General features: G+C 37.1%; 1 protein-coding gene across 2 annotated transcripts in view; it reads right to left on the reverse strand.

Annotated features, from left to right (window-relative positions):
• Window positions 1-114: 114 nt before the first annotated feature.
• Gab3 (GRB2 associated binding protein 3) overlaps window positions 115-18,121 on the reverse strand; it is a 64,884-nt gene continuing 46,877 nt past the window's right edge. For both annotated transcript variants that reach the window (XM_090326230.1, XM_090326229.1), the window contains exons 7-11: window positions 17,148-17,229; window positions 15,970-16,072; window positions 4,650-4,766; window positions 3,356-3,465; window positions 115-273 (exon numbers count right to left, since the gene is read on the reverse strand). In XM_090326230.1, the coding sequence (XP_090182356.1) occupies window positions 213-273; window positions 3,356-3,465; window positions 4,650-4,766; window positions 15,970-16,072; window positions 17,148-17,229 (473 nt within the window). In that variant the 3' untranslated portion in view covers window positions 115-212. The remainder of the gene's footprint in view (window positions 274-3,355; window positions 3,466-4,649; window positions 4,767-15,969; window positions 16,073-17,147; window positions 17,230-18,121) is intronic.

Here is an 18,121-nt window from a genome sequence, read left to right on the forward strand (position 1 = left end):
ACATATGGTAGGGATGGGATTTGAGAAGACCATTGAGAGAAGGAAACAGGCTGGAGAGGAACCTTCAGTTTGTACTTAGACCTGTAGGTCACGATGATTCAGGCGACATTTGTTTTACGATGAAGTGGCTCATACAGTGATTCCAAGTGCCTTGATGGCTAGGTGCGTGCTGGGTCTCAGGACTCCTTCTTCCCCAAGGAAAGCTTAACTTCTCAGAATTCCTGGGTTTTTGGCCTTCCCAACTTGTAGGTTGAGACCCTTCTGTTCTCCATCCTGCACCAGAAATGGAACAAAAAAGGAGCTACAAGAAACAATGTGGGATTAATTGCTGCATTGCTCTGTTGTATTGATTCACACATTTTTCAGGAAGGAATCCACTGCACTATGTGCAGACATGCCATGTGTGTGACTCATAATGGTCTCTGCTCTCATTTCTGCAATACACACCAGGTCCGTGGTCCGTAGCACAGTCCTAGCTTATATATATGGACTGTCTCCACTAGAAAACAAGATTCAGTTGGCATTCTTTTAAGTTAATGGTGTTTTTCTCAGGAGCACATATGTTGTTGTCAGCTCAAAAAAACTCATATTTCATTGTACTTTAGGAGATTGATCAAAGCAGAACATAACTGCATATATCTTGGAAATGAAGAATGATCCCAACTTTAAAAAGTTAATTTATGCTCATTTCTATTGTTTTCCATACGCTTAGACAGTGACTATTTAGAGCATTGTTGTTTTTAATTAATCACGTCCAAACATGACATACTACTCATGTGTATATTGCTTCATGGCATAAATACATTCTTGGAAATGTTTTGTAAGAAAGAAATTTCTCCTTTTTTGTCTGTCTGTCTGTCTGTCTGTCTGTCTGTCTGTCTGTTTCTCTCTGTCTCTGTCTCTGTCTGTCTGTCTGTCTGTCTCTGTCTGTCTGTCTGTCTGTCTCTCTCTCTCTCTCTCTGTCTGTCTGTCTCTGTCTGTCTGTCTCTCTCATTAGTTGAGTGATATTTCACTACTGACCATTTCTCTTCCATCTTCAATGTGGTGTGCTCTTGACACTTGGGCCCATAGTTTTCCTGCATTAGACTTTAGCAGGTCATCAAGGATCCAAAAAACAAGTGCCTCCTCGCACATGGGGAAGCTACTACCTACGACAACTGTCAACCTGTAGCTCTTGCTTCTTGCCTGAGATCCTGTAACTTTGTGTCCGTCACATGGAAAAGCTGTCAGCTCCTTATAAGCTGTTGCCTATTTGCTGTGCTCTGTCTATGGTCAGGACCCTGAATTTAAAGTACAGGGAAGTTTCTCCCAACTTGGCCACATGAAGAAAATAGTGTAACTGCTTTGAAAATCAACGTAGCTTCATATATAGTCAAAACCCTTAAGATTTTGATCTGTACTTACTGTTGGGGCAGCTTAAAACACTGAAACTCTGTGGCAAAGAGTACAAATGCCCCAGCTATCTAGTGTCTTGATTCATTCTCATATGTGACACTACAACATTTGCTTAATTCTCAGTTGTTCAAATATGTCATCTGGTTCTAGATGCTTGAAAGAATCACAAAAGGCATTAAATAAAACGCCATGTCTAACTGAGATGTTAACTCTGGATCTCATAGATCGCATAAGACCCATGAAGCAGAGGGTGACAATGCCCCGTCATGAAGCAGGACAATTTCTTCTCCCACAATTGGATCATTTCTCCAGAAGGAAAAAATTGTTCAGGAAACCTCACAGTGGAACTTTTATTTTTTTTCTGGTTATTTCTACCACTGAAAAGCTTTGGCTCTTCACAAGATAAACAGGGACAACGTAAATCTTCCCACAGGTGGCAACAAGTTATCTGGTAGCACTATCCAGCTCTCAGGCAGGGAAGTAAATTGACTGCATAAGACACAATGTGGTCTACAATGGATCTTAGACTGACCACAATGAGGGGTAGTTCTTTTTTTTTCTTTGTCGGTAGTGGGGCTTGAACTCTGAGCCTGGGCATTGTCCCTGAGCTCTTCAGCTCAAGGCCACATCCCCACTTCTCATATTGTAGTAATTAATTGAAGATAAGAGTCTCAAGATCTTTAGTGCCTGGGCTGGCTTTGAATCTTGATCCTCAGATCTTAGCCTCCTGAGTAGCCAGGATTACAGGCGTGAGCCACCAGCGTCCGCTACAAGGAGGTATTTCGAATTGTGAGTACTGATGATGTTAGAATTCTAGTTGGACAATGCATAGAGACCCTCACTGGACACGTACATCTGTCAAGTATCAAAGGGAGGGGTACTGATAAATCATCTTGTGTCTGCAGGTGTTTTCTATATGGGCCCAAGGTTGATCTTCCTGATGGGACCCCACCCCCTGCCCCGCCTGCACCAAATACTCAGTGGAACAAATGGCAGACTGGAGAACTCAGAGTCACTGTCTCTGAGTGAATTTGGGCTACATTGTTCACTTTTAACTTTCTTTTGTTCAAAGTGGGAGCAACATTTCTCTGCCATGCCTGGAATCTAAGGTCTTTTAGGGGAAGGGATGAGGTGATGAATGAAAAAAGACTGCTGGGAAAAGGCCAAAAGCAATGTAATAGCAAGCTTAAACACAATGTATTTGAGCCACCAGTGTTATCTGATATGCTTATCATGAAGCCTGGACCTATTGCCCATCACTTGAATTATATGTCTTCAGGAACAGACATGATTGGCCTGATGAAGTCTTTAGATAAGGAGTATCGATTGTGCCAACAGTGCTATGCTTGATTTTCTAAAGTGTCTTCAAGGGCTGTGATAAGGGTCTCCGGGGTCCCTGTAGTCAGGATGATTTATGATTCCAATCAAAGCACAGGAGACAGGACATAATTTCAGGTATTGAAGGCAAATGATGTCATACTGCTGGTAGCAATACTGATTCTATGTTTGCTCCAAATACTGTTTGAAATATTTTTATAGAACACTTAGAATAAGGTTCTCCCAAGTTTTAAAATAATTGTTCCTACACTGTGTGAATGGATGACATTTTTTATATCTCAGCTTGTGAATTTGGAATGTTCCATCTCTTCCTCTTAAGACTATGGAGCCAACGGCAAGCATCACCTGACGCTGAAGGAGTAAAATGTCTGCCACAGGCTCCAGCACAGGAATCTGGGGGTTGGACTCTCTCAGCTCCCTTTGGGAGGAAACTGCCAGGTTTTTTTTTTCTCCATTCAATGCTTAAAGACGTTCTTTTTCTTAAAGATTTTTTTTTACCCAAAACTACATATTCTTTGTTTTCAACTACGTTGACCATTACTGTGTTTTTTAGTGAAAGGAAAAAGCAAACTGAGCCCCACATTTCCCGCTTGCACACTTGACTCAAGCCCACACTTCTCACGCTTTGGATTGCCTTTCATCCGTCCACTCCTGCTTGGTGCTCTGGAGAGCCTGTGTCTTCTGTTCGTCTACCTGGACATAGTCTACTCTTTGCTCTTCTGAAAGAAGTTTCTGAGGGGAAGAACCATAAAGTTTGCATTATATCTTAACTTAATTCAGGAAAACAGCCACCCCTCTTTGGTAGATTACATTATCATTAAATATTTTCCATTGCTCCCTATAGAAACATAATGTGTGTGTGTGTGTGTGTGTGTGTGTGTGTGTGTGTGTGTGTGTGAACATTCTCTAGTTCTCTGACTTGCATTGACCCAAAGAACATGAATTGAAGTCACACATGCCAACCCTAGGGAGAAAAGGGGCTCCTGGTATTCATTCTTTTTCCCTTCTTCCAGGAACCCTGAATCAACGATGAGCTGAAGTAGGGTGAAGTAGTCTTTCTCATGAAGAACAACTACAAGAGCCTTTGTGGCTAGAAGCAGCTGAGACTCCTAGGTTGTTAGTTCGGAATGGAAGCTGACTGCTGTGTTCTCGTTGCTCCCCTGCTTTTGACCAGCTTTTATTGAGTAGCTCTTGAGGTTTTTGGAACAACACATACAAATGGAACCAAACTCTATTCTGCTCACTGAATTGCCTTTTCCCACTAAACAATACCTGGGATCGTGAGCATCGTGTGCTGACTTACGGTTCACTGATTCTATGACTTAACTGTCAAGATGGTGATTTTACTGGGTAGCATCTCACCTTTATTGGTTCTTGATGTACGTGTTATTATTTCTGATCGCTACTTTTTACATGAGAATATGATCTAGTAGAGCTAAAACTGACTAACTTGACATGTAAGGAACTTTGCTAAGGAGTTCTGCTTCCAGTTTCATCATTCCTTCAGGTCTCCTCAGACAAACGTTTTATATGTTCCCTAAACAGGTTCCTCCTATGTCTAGAGAGCCTCTTGCCCCACTCTCATCTCTGCCTGAGGATTTTTTTTGTCTATTACTTTTACGGTTCAAAGTTTGAACAGCATGAATGTAACATCTATATACACATCTATCATCTATCGATCTGTCTATGTATCTATATCTATAGCTATATACATTTATCCAAAGAATAAAGGAAATATCCAGGATTTCATTTTCTCTAGAAGACAAGATTAGGGTTGATTTCTACAACACTTTTTTTCATTACACATATCTCTATTTCTAGGAGTTCCTAAGAAGATAACACATAGTTTGATAACAAGGAAAAACCTGAGCAGATGTGTGACTGCCTGTGAATTCTTAGACACAAAATCCTCCTACCTGTTGAACAGGAGCTGGTGACGCTGAATTGAAGTCAAGGGCCAAATAATCCAGGCTGAATTTCTTTGTCCATGCAAGACCACCACTGCTCAGGGAGTTGGCCATTCTGTTCTCCTCCTAGGAATCAATATCGTAGGACTCCAGTTAATGATGTCTAGCCAGGATGTTCCTGGGAAAGAAGGCCACATTTGGCTTCATCCAAGTAGCTGCCATCAGATCCTAAGAGGCCTGAGAAGACCTGCTCTCATATCTGAATGAGATGCATTTCAAAGACAAAGCCAGTTCAGCATTCAATGTGAAACCATACTATTACAAGAGAGGATTTACCAAAATTTCCTTGCAACACAATTTACTTTACGGATCTGACAAGCTCATAGTACTTTTATAGATTAACTCTTGAGATGATCATTATATTCATGAAAGTTCTGGGAAATGCATTCCAAATGCTGCATACTGCAATGCCTCATGGTTAACAATTGGTATTCTCAGGTCTTTAAACTGTTTTCAAACTGTGATGCTTGGTAAAATAATATCTCATTGGGGTTTAATTATTTTCCCAGTCTTGGGTCTTGAACTCAGGTCCTAAGCATTGTCCTTGGGCTTTCTCTAAGCTAGTGCTCTACCACTTGAGCCACAGCACAACTTCCAGCTTTTTTCTATGTATGTGGTACTGAGAAATTGAACCCTGGTCTTCATACTTGCTAGACAAGCACTCTACCACTAGGCCAAACTCCCAGCCCAGGGTTTGATCTTTTCATTCCCCAAATTACTAATTACCTTGAGCATGTTTTCATTTGTTGAAGAACCATTTATTGTTTTTTGCCTCTGCTTACATGTTGGCTCCATATTTCTTCTTTATGTCAAATATTTCCTCATAAATTTTGGGCACTAAGCATATGCTGGTTATACAAGATGCAGATGGGCATTTCAGTCTGTGACTTGCCTTTTCATTTTTTAAAAATGGTATTTCTTTTTAACAAAAGGAATTCATGCTTCTACTATGTCTTTCCCTATGTATTTTGCACATGGGTTTTCTTCAGGAAATCTTAGTCTAAGTTTAGATTATGGTTTATTTCTCCATATTGTCTCCTAATGTTAACATTTTAACCTTCATGATTATGTAACAGTTTCGCTTGAACTAATTCCAATATACATATATTGGTGAAGGTAGATGCATTCTGTTCCTTTTCTAATTATTTTTGTTTTACATAGCGTCTCACTCTCGTTCATGCTGGCCTGGAAGTCAACATTCCCCAGCCTCTGCACTCTGAATAATGAGATTATAAGCATGCACTATCATGTCCAGCTTCAGTGTGTTCCTTTATGTTGTTTCTTCCTGTTTTTTCCCTAAATTATATTTTTATTATTCTTAAGTTGTTGTACCAAGGGATTAACATTTACCTGTTAGTTTATTAGTATAATGCATCTTGATCAATATCTGTTTCATCATTTTCCCCTTATTATTACTTCTTATGTGAAACTGCTCTTTTCTCAGTAATACAGCTTCTCTGCATTTATACATTAAGCTATATTACAGTTTGGGCTCTGTTTGTGGGCTTTCCCTTCTATCCTATAGGCATATAGGTCTATTTTGTACAGGACTGTGTTGACTATTGGTATTAATAAGAAAAATTTCACCCTTTCTGTTCTTCCAGAATGTCTTTGTTATTCTTGGTGCTTTGACCTTAATAAATAAATATACATATCACCTTCAAAGTTCCTCAGTAATCATCCTTAGGTGTTTAGTAAGATGATGTTTAATATTTGAATCTTCCACTTCAGGAATATAATCTATTTTATTTATTTAGGTCCTTTCAAATTTTTTATAGTCAATATTTTCTCTATTCTGTTTTTGGAGGTTTGATTATTACTAAACACCTAGACTTTGTTTTTGTTATAAATGGTCTATTTTCTTTAAATTCTACTTTTCATTTCTTACCACTGTATAGACATGCAAGTGATTTTTGTGAATTGAATTTATGTCCATCAATCTTGATAATGCCTTTGATTAATTTCTAGTTATTTCTAAGTAAATCATTTTAAACTTTTGGATACCAATCACTTCACTTAAGAATATCCATGTTTTGTCTTCTTCCTTATGTCGTAATCATTATTTCTTGTGGTTTTTTAATCTGACTTATGTTACTGGATGAGAACTGAACTATAATGCTGGATAGAAATAGTTAATATCCCACTCTCACCCACAGATAACTTTTCCAGGAAAAACTCAGCAAAGAAACCTCATTTAAATGAAACCACAGACCAATTGGAACCAACAGAACACTTCACCTAGAAGTTGCAGAAGTCATATTCTTCTCGGCAGCTCAGGGAACAGTCTCAAAAAGAGACTATATTCAAGGTCATAAAGAAGCCAGTCTCAGCAAATATAAAAAACTTAACCCCTCTGGAACTGTCAGACACTAACAGAATAAAGTCAGCCTTATCCGTAAAACTTTAAAAACTGTAGAAAATATTCACACTCATGGAGAATGGACAACATATTGCTTAATGTTGAGTGGGTCATCAAAGATAAGTAGGAAAACTTCCTTTAATCTAATGAAAATGAAAACAAAACCCATCCGAATCTTTGAGGCACAGCAAAGACAGTTTAAACAAAAAGTTTATAGCTATGAGTACCTACATAGACAACATATATTTCAAATGAATATCCTAAGAATGCACTTGAAGCTTCTTAGTAAAACAAAACCAAGCCAAATCCAAACCAGTAGATGTAAAGGAGAAATAAATATCAGGGCAGAAATCAATGAAGTAGAGATTTTTAAAAACTATACAAGGAATCAACCAAGTAAAAAATAGTTCTTTGAAAAGATAAGCAAAATTGAAAAACTCTTAGCCAATATGATTAAGAGGAGAAGTCATACAAACAAATAAAATGAAAAATGGGATATTGTAACAAATACTATTGAAATCTAGAACATTATGAGGGAATACTTAGAACATCTTTACTCAAACTGGAAAATTGAGTAAAAATTGAAACTTCAATCTACCAAAATTGAACTAAGTGGATATTAACTAAACATATCTATTAAAAAGCAATGAGATTGAAACAGTACTAAATCATTTCCCACTAATGTAAAGTTCAGGACTCTATGGGTTCAGAGCTCAATTTTATATGGCTTTTAATACCAATGCTATTCTTTTTTTTCATGAAACAGAAAGGGAGAGATCACAAACACACTCATTCTTTGAAGCCAATATTTAATTCCCAAATAGACAGGGAAAAAACACAAAAGAGAACTATAGACCAACATCTTTCATGTTAAGATGCAAGGATGCTTCAATATACACAAATCATAGAATATAATACAAAGCCAGGTGTGATGGCTCATACCTGTAATCCTAGCTACTCAGGAGGGTAAGATCTGAGGATTGTGGTTCAAAGCCAGCCTGGGAACTGAAGTCTGTGAGACTCTCATCTCCAATTAACAACCAGAAAACCAGAAGTAAATGGGGTTGTGGCTCAAGGGGTAGGGCAGCAGCCTTGAGCTGAAGAGCTCAGGGACAGCGCCCAGGCCCAGAGTTCAAGTCCCAGGACTGCCAAAAATAATATATATATATATCACAGTATATTAATAGATTTAAAGACAAGAATCATAAAAAAAATCCCAATAGATGCAGAAAAAAGCCTTTGACAAAATCCAACATCCTTTTATGATAAAAGCTTGGGAACAGCTAGAACAGAAGGCTCACAGTTCAGCATACAAAAGACTATGTATGACCAGCCTATAACAAAATCATAGTAAGTGGTGAAAATGAGAAGTTATTTCCTTCAAAATTGGTAATAACGCAAAGATGCCTATTCTTACCACTCATATTCAGTGTAGTACTGGAATCCTAGCCAGAGCAATAAGGCAATAGAAAAATATAAAAGGAATCCAAACAGAGAAGGAAAAAGTCAAACTTTGCAGATGATTTCATGCTATATCTAATAGACTTGAAATACTCCACACCCAAATTCCTAGAGCTGATAAATATCTTCAACAAAGTAGCAGGACATAAAATCAACACAAAAACATGTAGCATTTCTGTATACTAACAATGAGAATATAGAGAAGAAAATTAGAACAATCCCACCCCTAAATACCTTAAAAAAAACACCTGGAAATAAAACTAACCAAGTTCATGAAGAGTCTCTGCCATAGAAAACACAAAATTCTGAAAAAAGAAATTGAAGTAGGCCAGGAGTGTGGCCTAATGGTAGAGTGCTTGCCTAGCATGCTCGAAGACCTGGGTTTGATTTCTCGGTACCACATACATAGAAAAAATCTGGAAGTGATGCTGAGGCTCAAGTGGTAGAGCCCTAGCCTTGAGCAAGTTCAAGCCCAGGACTGGCAACAAAAAAAAAGAAAGAAAAAAATTTAAGTAGACAGCAGGTGGCAAAGAAAATCTCATGTTAATTGATCGTCAGAATAAAGACCGAAAATATCCAGACTGCTAAAGACCATCTATAAATTCAACGTAATATCTATCAAAATGTCAATGACATTCTTTGCAGAGATGGAGAAAACAATAAAAAAAACCAATATGGAAACACAAAGGCTCCAAATAGTGAAACAAGTTTTCAACAAAGAAAGTGATATTGGCGGTATCACAATTTCACATGTCAACGTATACTACAGTCACGGTAAACAGCTTGGTATTGGCACCTGAAGACTAATGAAACAGACCACAAGATCCACAAAGGAGTCCATATACCCACATCCATCTGTTTTTTGACAAAGGACCCAAATATATAGTGGGAAAAAAACTTAAATAAATAGTGCTGAAGAAAACTGCATGTTCATATGCAGAAATATAAAAATGGATCCATCTGTCACCTTGTACATATAAATTGTAATATCAATTCAAAGTGGATCAAAGTCCTTAATATACTATGTGAAACCTTGTAACAACTAAATGAAACAATAGAGAAAAGGCTAGAACTTATTGGCCTAGGCAGGAACTTTCTGAATAAAACTCCAGGGCCTTTGCAACTAGAATACAGTAGAAAGAGGCGGGAATTCAGTCAACAATTCAGAGAGTGAGGGAAAGAGTGGATTGGGGCAAATGGGTGAGAACACTGAAAAAGGCGACATCGATAAGAAACACTGTATTCATAAACTGCTTTGTTGAATGGACACTTCTTGTACAATTACTTAAAGATAGTAAAAATGGATGGTAAAAATAATGTAGAATGTATAAGATTTTGAACAGTTTTAGAGAATTTTTTGATTAAAATATTTACAATAACTCTATGGTTTCTTAAAGGGTTGAACTCTAAAAACATATATTGAATTGCTGTTTATAAACTAGCATACCCATTTTACTTACAATTATTAAGTCTTATATAAGGTACTCCTAAGGTTGGGCCTCACTTGGGGTGTCACCATAATAGCCTTGAGAATCAATAATGATTCTCAAATACAATTTTTGATTACGGCAACTGACTAATATATGTACCAGCATTTTGGATTAAATTATTTTGAAATAACAAAAGCCATAAGATAAAAAAATAAATGGGCGCTGGGTGCCAGTAGCTCACACCTGTAACCCTAGCTACTCAGGAGGCTGAGATCTGAGGAGTGCGGTTTAAAGCCAGCCTGGGCATGAATGTCCGTGAGACTGTTATCTCCAGTTTACCACCAGAAAACTGGAAGTGACACTGTGGCTCGAGGGGTAGGGCAGTAGCCTTGAGCTAAAGAGCTCAGGGATAATGCCCAGGCACAGAATTCAAGCTCCACAACTGACAAAAACAAAGACAACAAAAAATAAATGGGCAAAGGGGCTTAAGTAGATTTTTCTCAGAAGTACAAATGGCCAATAAATACCTGAAGAAATGCTCAACATCTGTAGCCAAAAGGAAAATAGAAATCAAGCCAAATTGAAATTATATCTTATATCAACCAGAATGGCCATGATCAAGAATATGAACATGAATGCTGGTGAGAACATGGGGAAAAAGGAACCATAATACATTGCTGGTAAGAATGTATATTAGTGTGACTACTATGAAAGTTACCATGGGGATTCCTCAAAAAAACTTTAAAAAATCACACACACACACACACACACACACACACACACACACACACACACACACTATGATCCAGTAATATTACTCTCGGGCATTCACCTGAAGACTGCAAGTCAGGATACTATAAAGACATCTATTAATCCATGTTCATTGCAGCAATATTCATGATAAAGCTATGGAAACAGCTTAGAAACATTACAATTGATCAAGTGGATCAACATAATATGGCGTATATACATTTCAGTATTCAGGAAGAATAAAGTGTGATTTTCAGGAGAATGTCTGCTACTATTCCAACATGTTTGCCTTTATCGTGACATGGTACTCCCTCATTTTACTTTCAATGTTTTCTTTGTTCTGTACACTTAGCATTTTAAGTATAATATCTCATAGAGAGGTTGTTTTTTCTTCTAGTTTTGTCTGCTTGGTGTTCCAAAAGCCTCCTGTTCCTGCATAGATTGTTTCTTTTTCCAAGTTGTGGGAAATTACTATTACTTTATTGAGTATGATTTATCTGCTGTTAAGCAGCTATATCTTCTTCTTTGTACGTGACTCCCAAGTTTTGTCTTTTCATGGGGACTCAGAAGTCTTATATGTTTTGTACAGTTTCCTGTGTTTTTACTATTTTTTCAGACCGTCTAAATCATTTGCCTTGTCTTCAAGCCTTGTCTTCTATTTCATCCAGTCTATTGGTAAGGCTTTTATCTTTAAATCTTTTATGTGACTCATTGAGCCTTTCAGTTTTCAAATCTTCATTTTCTTTCTTTTTTCAATATTTAAAAATGATTCCTAAATCTTTATTGAGTTCCTCTTTCATATTCTGTATTATTCAAGCCCAGTGTGGGCATAAAAGTTTGTGAAATTCTACCTCAATGTTCGCCTGTCTTCCCCAATGACAGAAAATTTCATGTAGAAGGATCACAGTCCAAAAACCAAATCAAATAAGGTTAAAAGTATGATTTATCTTCCTTATAGCACTATGATGTCACTTCAATTATAAGAATTGCCAAAAAATACACAACAATCTCCTAGCAAAGAAAACCAAGGCTATAGTCACTGTTGAATTCTAACCATTAAAAAAGAAATAACAAGAATACAAATTGAAGGGATATTGCTATATTCATTGTATGAAGTACATTAACTTATTCTAGAACTAGATATAAACAAAAAAACAAATAGAGCCAGCTACTCAAAAGGCTGAGATCTGAGGATGGCAGTTCAAAGCCAGACTGAGCACTAAAGTCCTTGAGAATCTTATCTCCAATTAAACACTAGAAAGTGGCACTGTCGCTCAAGGGGTAGGGCGGTAGCCTTGAGCTGAAGAGCTCACGGACAGCACCAGGCCCAGAGTTCAAGTTCCATGACCACCACCACCACCAACAACAACAACAAAAAATAGAAAAATATAGATCAATCTTTTGATAGATATAGTTGTAAAAAATTTCAATAAAATATTTGCGAACCAAATTCAAAAACACATCAAAAAGACACACAATAGGTCAAGTTGCTTTCATTCTAGTTATGCAAGTTTGGTGCAACATATGGAAATCAATACATAATACAGCATAGAGACAATAAAAGATTAAAATATACCATCATTTCAGTTGATGCAGAAAAAAAACCTTTGACAAAATCAATCCTCTTTTTATAATAAAAATCTCTTAAGAAACCACGAACAGAAGGAAATTTCTTGAACATAACTAAGGCTCTATATGACAGACCTACAGTCAATATCATATATACTAAATGGTGAAAAGCTAAAATATTTGCCTCTAAAGTGAGCCAGAGGAATAAGACAAGAGAGAAATATAAGGGTTCCAAATAATGAAGAAAGAAGTAAAATTATCCCTATCTGCAGATAGTATGACCCAAATGACACTAAAGATTCCACTCTAAAACTTTCAGATCTGATGAATACCTTTCATGACATAGAATGATAAAAATAAACCAGTAATTTTCTATATACCAGCAATGAACAGCCTCAAAAATAGTTAGAAATAAGGTTAAACAAGGCGCTAAGAAATTTCTGCAATGAAATTACGATAAAACCTTCAAGAAGGAAATGGATGAAGATAGTAGGAAAGAGCTCCCATGCTCACAAATTTGGAAAATTCATATTGTATAAATGGGTATACTACTGAACTCAATCTATGAAGTCGAGGCAATTTCCACCAAAGCCTCAATGTCATTCTTCAGAAACAGAAAAATCAATATGAATTCACATGGAAACACAAAAAGACTGCAGATAGCTAAAGAAATCTTGAGTGAAACGAGAAATGCCCAAAATATTACAAGTCCAGAGTTGGAAAGTTCCACAGAATGGAAAATCTTTATAAGGCATCCATATGAAAAGGGATTATAGTCATAATAGAGAAGAATTTCCTACAACTCAAGAAAACAACAAAAACAAACTACTCAATTAAAAAAGGGCCAATAAGCACATGAAAAGATGCTTCACATCACTAGTCATTATGGAAATGCAAACAATAACCACCGTTACATTGGTACTTTGTATTGATTATGATGCCTATTATGGAATGAGGATGGAATAAGTGGTGAAAATATAGGATATGAAGAAATAAGAACCTCGTATACTGCTGACAATGTAAAATGGTACAACCACTGTGACTCCTTAAAAAATTTAAACATGGAATGTGCATAAGCTCCAGAAATGTCACTTGTAGGCATATATCCACAAGATTAACATATATTATAATAAAATATATTTCCTAAACACTATAAAAGAATAGTTTTAATGGTCTCTAAACTTGAATAAACTCCAAAGTCTTTCTTTTTTTATTGTTGGGATAATGTATAGAGGGGTAACAGTTACATTCGTCAGGTAGTAGGTGCATTACTTCTCACATATTGAGACCCCCTCTCATGTTTTTGTCCCCGTTATCCTCCCCCCACCCCAAACGTCTTTCAATGGGTAGAAAAAATGTGGTACATCCATATAATGGAATACTACTCAGCAATAAAACCTGAGAAAGGGTCCACATATGTAGCAATTTTGATAAATGTTAGCCATTTTTCTGAAACAACCCAGCTACAAATATACTGTTTAAGTCTTTTTGTGACATCCTCAAAGACAAAACTACAGTGATAGAGAACAGAGCAGTGGTTTCCAGGGGTTAGCAGTGGACACAGGGTATAGCATGTTCAGCATACTAAAGTGTATGTATGTATATGTGTATATATGTATATTCCTATGTATTCAAACTTAGAATCGAACAAGAAACTAAGTTTTAGTTTATGTCTAAAAACTTTAAAAAGTTTTGTAACAGTACGGTAAAATTTAATGAGAGTTTTAAAAGTCTAGACATGTACTACAAAACTGTTGAAATTACAAGTTTGAATAACTGACAGAGAAGAAAAAACACATTACAATTTTGTTTATTTTTTTAATTTCTTATAATCACACAAACATTTAAAAGAGCTATAAAAGAACTTGTAGGTCAATAAAATAGAAGTTACATTTCAACCTCTGGTCTTACGTTTTAATATTTGGATCAAAAGTTTTCCTAAAAGAGAACAAACTAACATATATCATTATGCCCAAAATCAAAATCAAATATATGATTTTTCTGACTTCCATATTACAGTATTGTGTGATAAAAGAAATACAGTAAATGAAAGTAGTTTGCAATTATTCTGTTTGTATATTTAAGCAAACAGAGTTGAATGAGCTAAGACAGCCTTAAATCATTGAATGGACAACTGGGTGAAGCACTTTCTTCCAGCTACCTTGAACAGGTGCTCTTAGCTCTCCAACTTCTATGTGGTATTACTTAAGAATGCAAACAGTCACTGGCCACTGATTAAAAACTTAGGCAAGCAATTAATCCTTAAGCGTATTATTAATGAAACCTCTGGTCTTTCTCACAACGTCAAAGATCAGAAGTAAACTGCTGGTGTCTGGAATGACTCTGCACTTGATTCCATTATATTTTAGGTTTACTTCCCCTCGCTGTTCTCTGGAGACAAAGCACAGCTGTTCAGTATCCTTTATAGAAGTGTTTTCTTCTAGAACTTTCCCAAGGGCCATTACTAAGTGTAAGATTTGTATATGAGTCATTTTCCATCTGCATATGGTTAAGGGCACTTACTGCATGATTATTATAAATAAAAAGGCAAGCTGAAGCACTTAATTATCACTTTCTGGGAAAGAATGATTTTTTGATTTTCAATTGCCTTTTATTGTGTTATCCTAATATCTCTTTTCAAAATTTCAGGTTTATATTCAAGTTGTGTCTAGAATTTAATCCTGTATTTCCTACTTTTTATTTATTTTCTTAGAAAAGATTTCTGTTAGCACTCATTAGCTGCTAAGTGGATGTTTATTGTGACGTCGCCATGTATGCATCCCATGTGCTCCATTAACATCCTCCCTTAGCCCTTGTTCCTTCTTCAAACAAGTTCAATGGGTCTCATTACTCTATGTTCACACATGTGTATAAAGTACTTCAACCATATTCTCCTTCAACAGGGCCTACTTTACTTTCCTGCATTGATGGTTTTAGTGTATAGTAATTGTACCAAGAAGTTTCTCCAAAGTATTTCATACATGCATACATTGTATTTTTATCAGAATAACTCTCTTCCTAACCCTTCTCTATATTTCTAAATTGAAGAATAGGCACAGTTCTAGCTATAGTGTACACCATTTTTTAGAGGTGCCAAAAGTATTCTTAAAAACCTATGATCTTGATAGCATACAAGATGAAGAGAACAGAAGGGACAACAAGGCTGAAAGTAGATATTAACACTCTTCAACTCTGAATGGCTAATCAAAGGATGGGGATGTCTATGTGCCTAGCCAGCGAGGTGTGTATAATGACACAGTAACCCTAGTCTACAGAGGGTATGACACAGTGGGAAGGTTCAGAGTCAGGTATTCTTATAAAAGTGAGCCTGTAATAGGTACTTTTTCACAGGTTAGACTCTGCACACTGGGGAATTATGAATCTACTGGGGTCTAACAGGACACTACAGCCTCAATGAAAAGAATTGCTGACATTTCTATGTATTATAACCCAGGCCTCAGCCCTGGGTTCTCCTGAAATACTATGGCCTCAAAATGGCATGAGGATTTGAATACTGCAGGAAAGAAAAATGGCTTCAAATTGATTCACTTCTAATCTAGAAAAGATGTGACCTGGTTTTATAATCAAGTTGAGTATTTTAAGGTTGCACAGAGATTTCTGAGGGATGTGTTTTCTTTATAATGAACTCACAAGACTATAGACTGGGAGAAGACAAAGAACATGAAAAATATAAGATTACCATTTGGATGTAGCTTTCTTCCTCTTCTCTGGTAACAGAATTGGCAAAAAATCTTGCAGAATTAATATTGTTTCTTTCTGGAGAGAGAAAGCTGGTTCGATTGCTAAGAACAAAAAATATAGATGAGGTCAAGGCAATGTCTTACAGCTGTTCTGAAAGGCAGCCAGGAACTGACATGGCCCCATGGGGTTTGAGCCCTCCTCTTCCAGACACAACTTCCTTCCGGCCTAAGCAATTTCTGAAGAAGCAGAGACTTTCCAGCAGCTCTGTCCCACTCTGAGGCAAATGGCACACAATGTCTTTTTCCTAGTCCCTAAGTCTGATACAGCTTATGAACTTTCTAGAAACACACTAGTGAAGAAAAACAAAACAGAAAAAAAGAAAAGAAAAGAACCCCACTTATTTAGGAAAAAAGCCCCACTACTTTGGAGTCTGTTAGTTTCCAGAGTAACCAGGAAAAGCAAGAAAGTATGGTCATCATTTTGAGAGGACAACACTAGAGTGTGGAACAATTTCCATCATACTCCTGAAGAGAGAAACCCGGTCTGGGTATCTGAAATTTGCCTAGAAATACTGCTCATTGCAGAATTCTGCTTTACAAAATCATTGTGCATTGTGGCAATTTCAGTGAACCAGAAAACTACTGGGGCAGCCTCAGGACTCTGCAAATGAAATTTCTAAATGGTAAGATGAGTAAGTGCAGATGCATTTTTGGGGTTTGTCTACTGAACACATGAAATATGCCACTATCTGTGAGAGCTTCCATTTGTGCCACATTCACAAAGTTGGGTGCTGGAAGCTTAGCTACTAGTACTATCTCTGCCTTTGTGCCTCAGCTGATCATTTTGACAAAATTTCCCATTTCTTTCTTCTCAGGAAGTCTGAGTTTGGACTGAAAAACAGCCCATGTTCACTGGCACTGAAATTAAAGCCTGCAAATAGGCTCAGGAACTATAGTGCAGCTATCTTTGTCCACAAGAAAAAAAAAGAGTTTTGCAAAGACAGATGATTTAGAAGATATAAAGAGACAAGCAGATATGAGAGAATGAGACAGAAGATGACTTGTGTTCCAGTTCCTGGCTCCAGACTCCCAGGAAAGCCTGTGACTCTGGAGAATAAACCCAGCCCATCCTTTGGTTCAGGCAGCATGAAGCTCGAAATAGCAATCAGAAGCTTACCAAGGCACAGTGCAGGTCCTGGCTAGAGACGCGTGTTCCCGGATGGTGGAGAGGTTTCTCAGGTCCAGGGGAGGTGGCCGTGCTATAAGATAATGCAGTTACTTTTCAGGGATTCAAGACAATAGACTGCAACATTCTGCTTTCTTAGCACACCAACCCCAGATTTCATACAACTCTCAAGCAAATAGTCGTATCACCTGCTGGAGATAACACAAACTAAGACCATGCACTAGTTAACACACATTTTTGAGACCTCAGTGTTGGTTAGGCATGGTTCTAGGTGTTGCAGGCATACTATGACTCAACTAAGCAGGATCTCTGACCAGAGGAATACAAATGTATGTCAGAAACCAGGTTGTAGTCTCTCTACCTCCAGATCATCATCTGCTTACAAATCCTTTTGCCTAAATTATTCTTCCCTATATCTCTGGTTCTTCATCTTCACAATTCAGCTGAATTTCTTCTTATTTGACTTCCAGACAGGAAGTCCAGACCTGCGAGGTCTCTCCTGGCAGCACTATACCCTGATGCCAGTCAAACATACTCTCTTCTGTCTAGCCTCCAGTGTCCATCTCAGCACTCACTCCTTCTCAAGCAAGATTCCACCTTTGTACCTACCCATTAAACATCCAGCCCTAAGTCAATCAAACAACTTTTCTCTGCCAGTAATAAATACACACATATGGCTATTTATTTTCACAATATGACCAATTTATTAAAAGTACATGAAAATAAAATGAAGTACTTGTCATACTAGTCACACTTCATAGGTTCAATAGTTACATTTCTATCATCACAGAAAGTTTCAATGGATGGTATTTCAATACAAAATTAATTCAGTGAAACAATAGTAGCTACTTAAAAGTTATAGGCCCCTGTGAATTTGTTTCTCATCAGAATGGATAGTTATTTCCTCTGTACCTCTAAGACAAAGTCTGTATTTCTATTTAGTACTGAATTCATAATTCTTTTTC

The sequence above is a fragment of the Megascapheus bottae genome, chromosome X (assembly GCF_031878675.1).
Source record: "Megascapheus bottae isolate mThoBot1 chromosome X, mThoBot2.hap1, whole genome shotgun sequence".
In the NCBI taxonomy this organism is placed as follows: domain Eukaryota; kingdom Metazoa; phylum Chordata; class Mammalia; order Rodentia; family Geomyidae; genus Megascapheus; species Megascapheus bottae.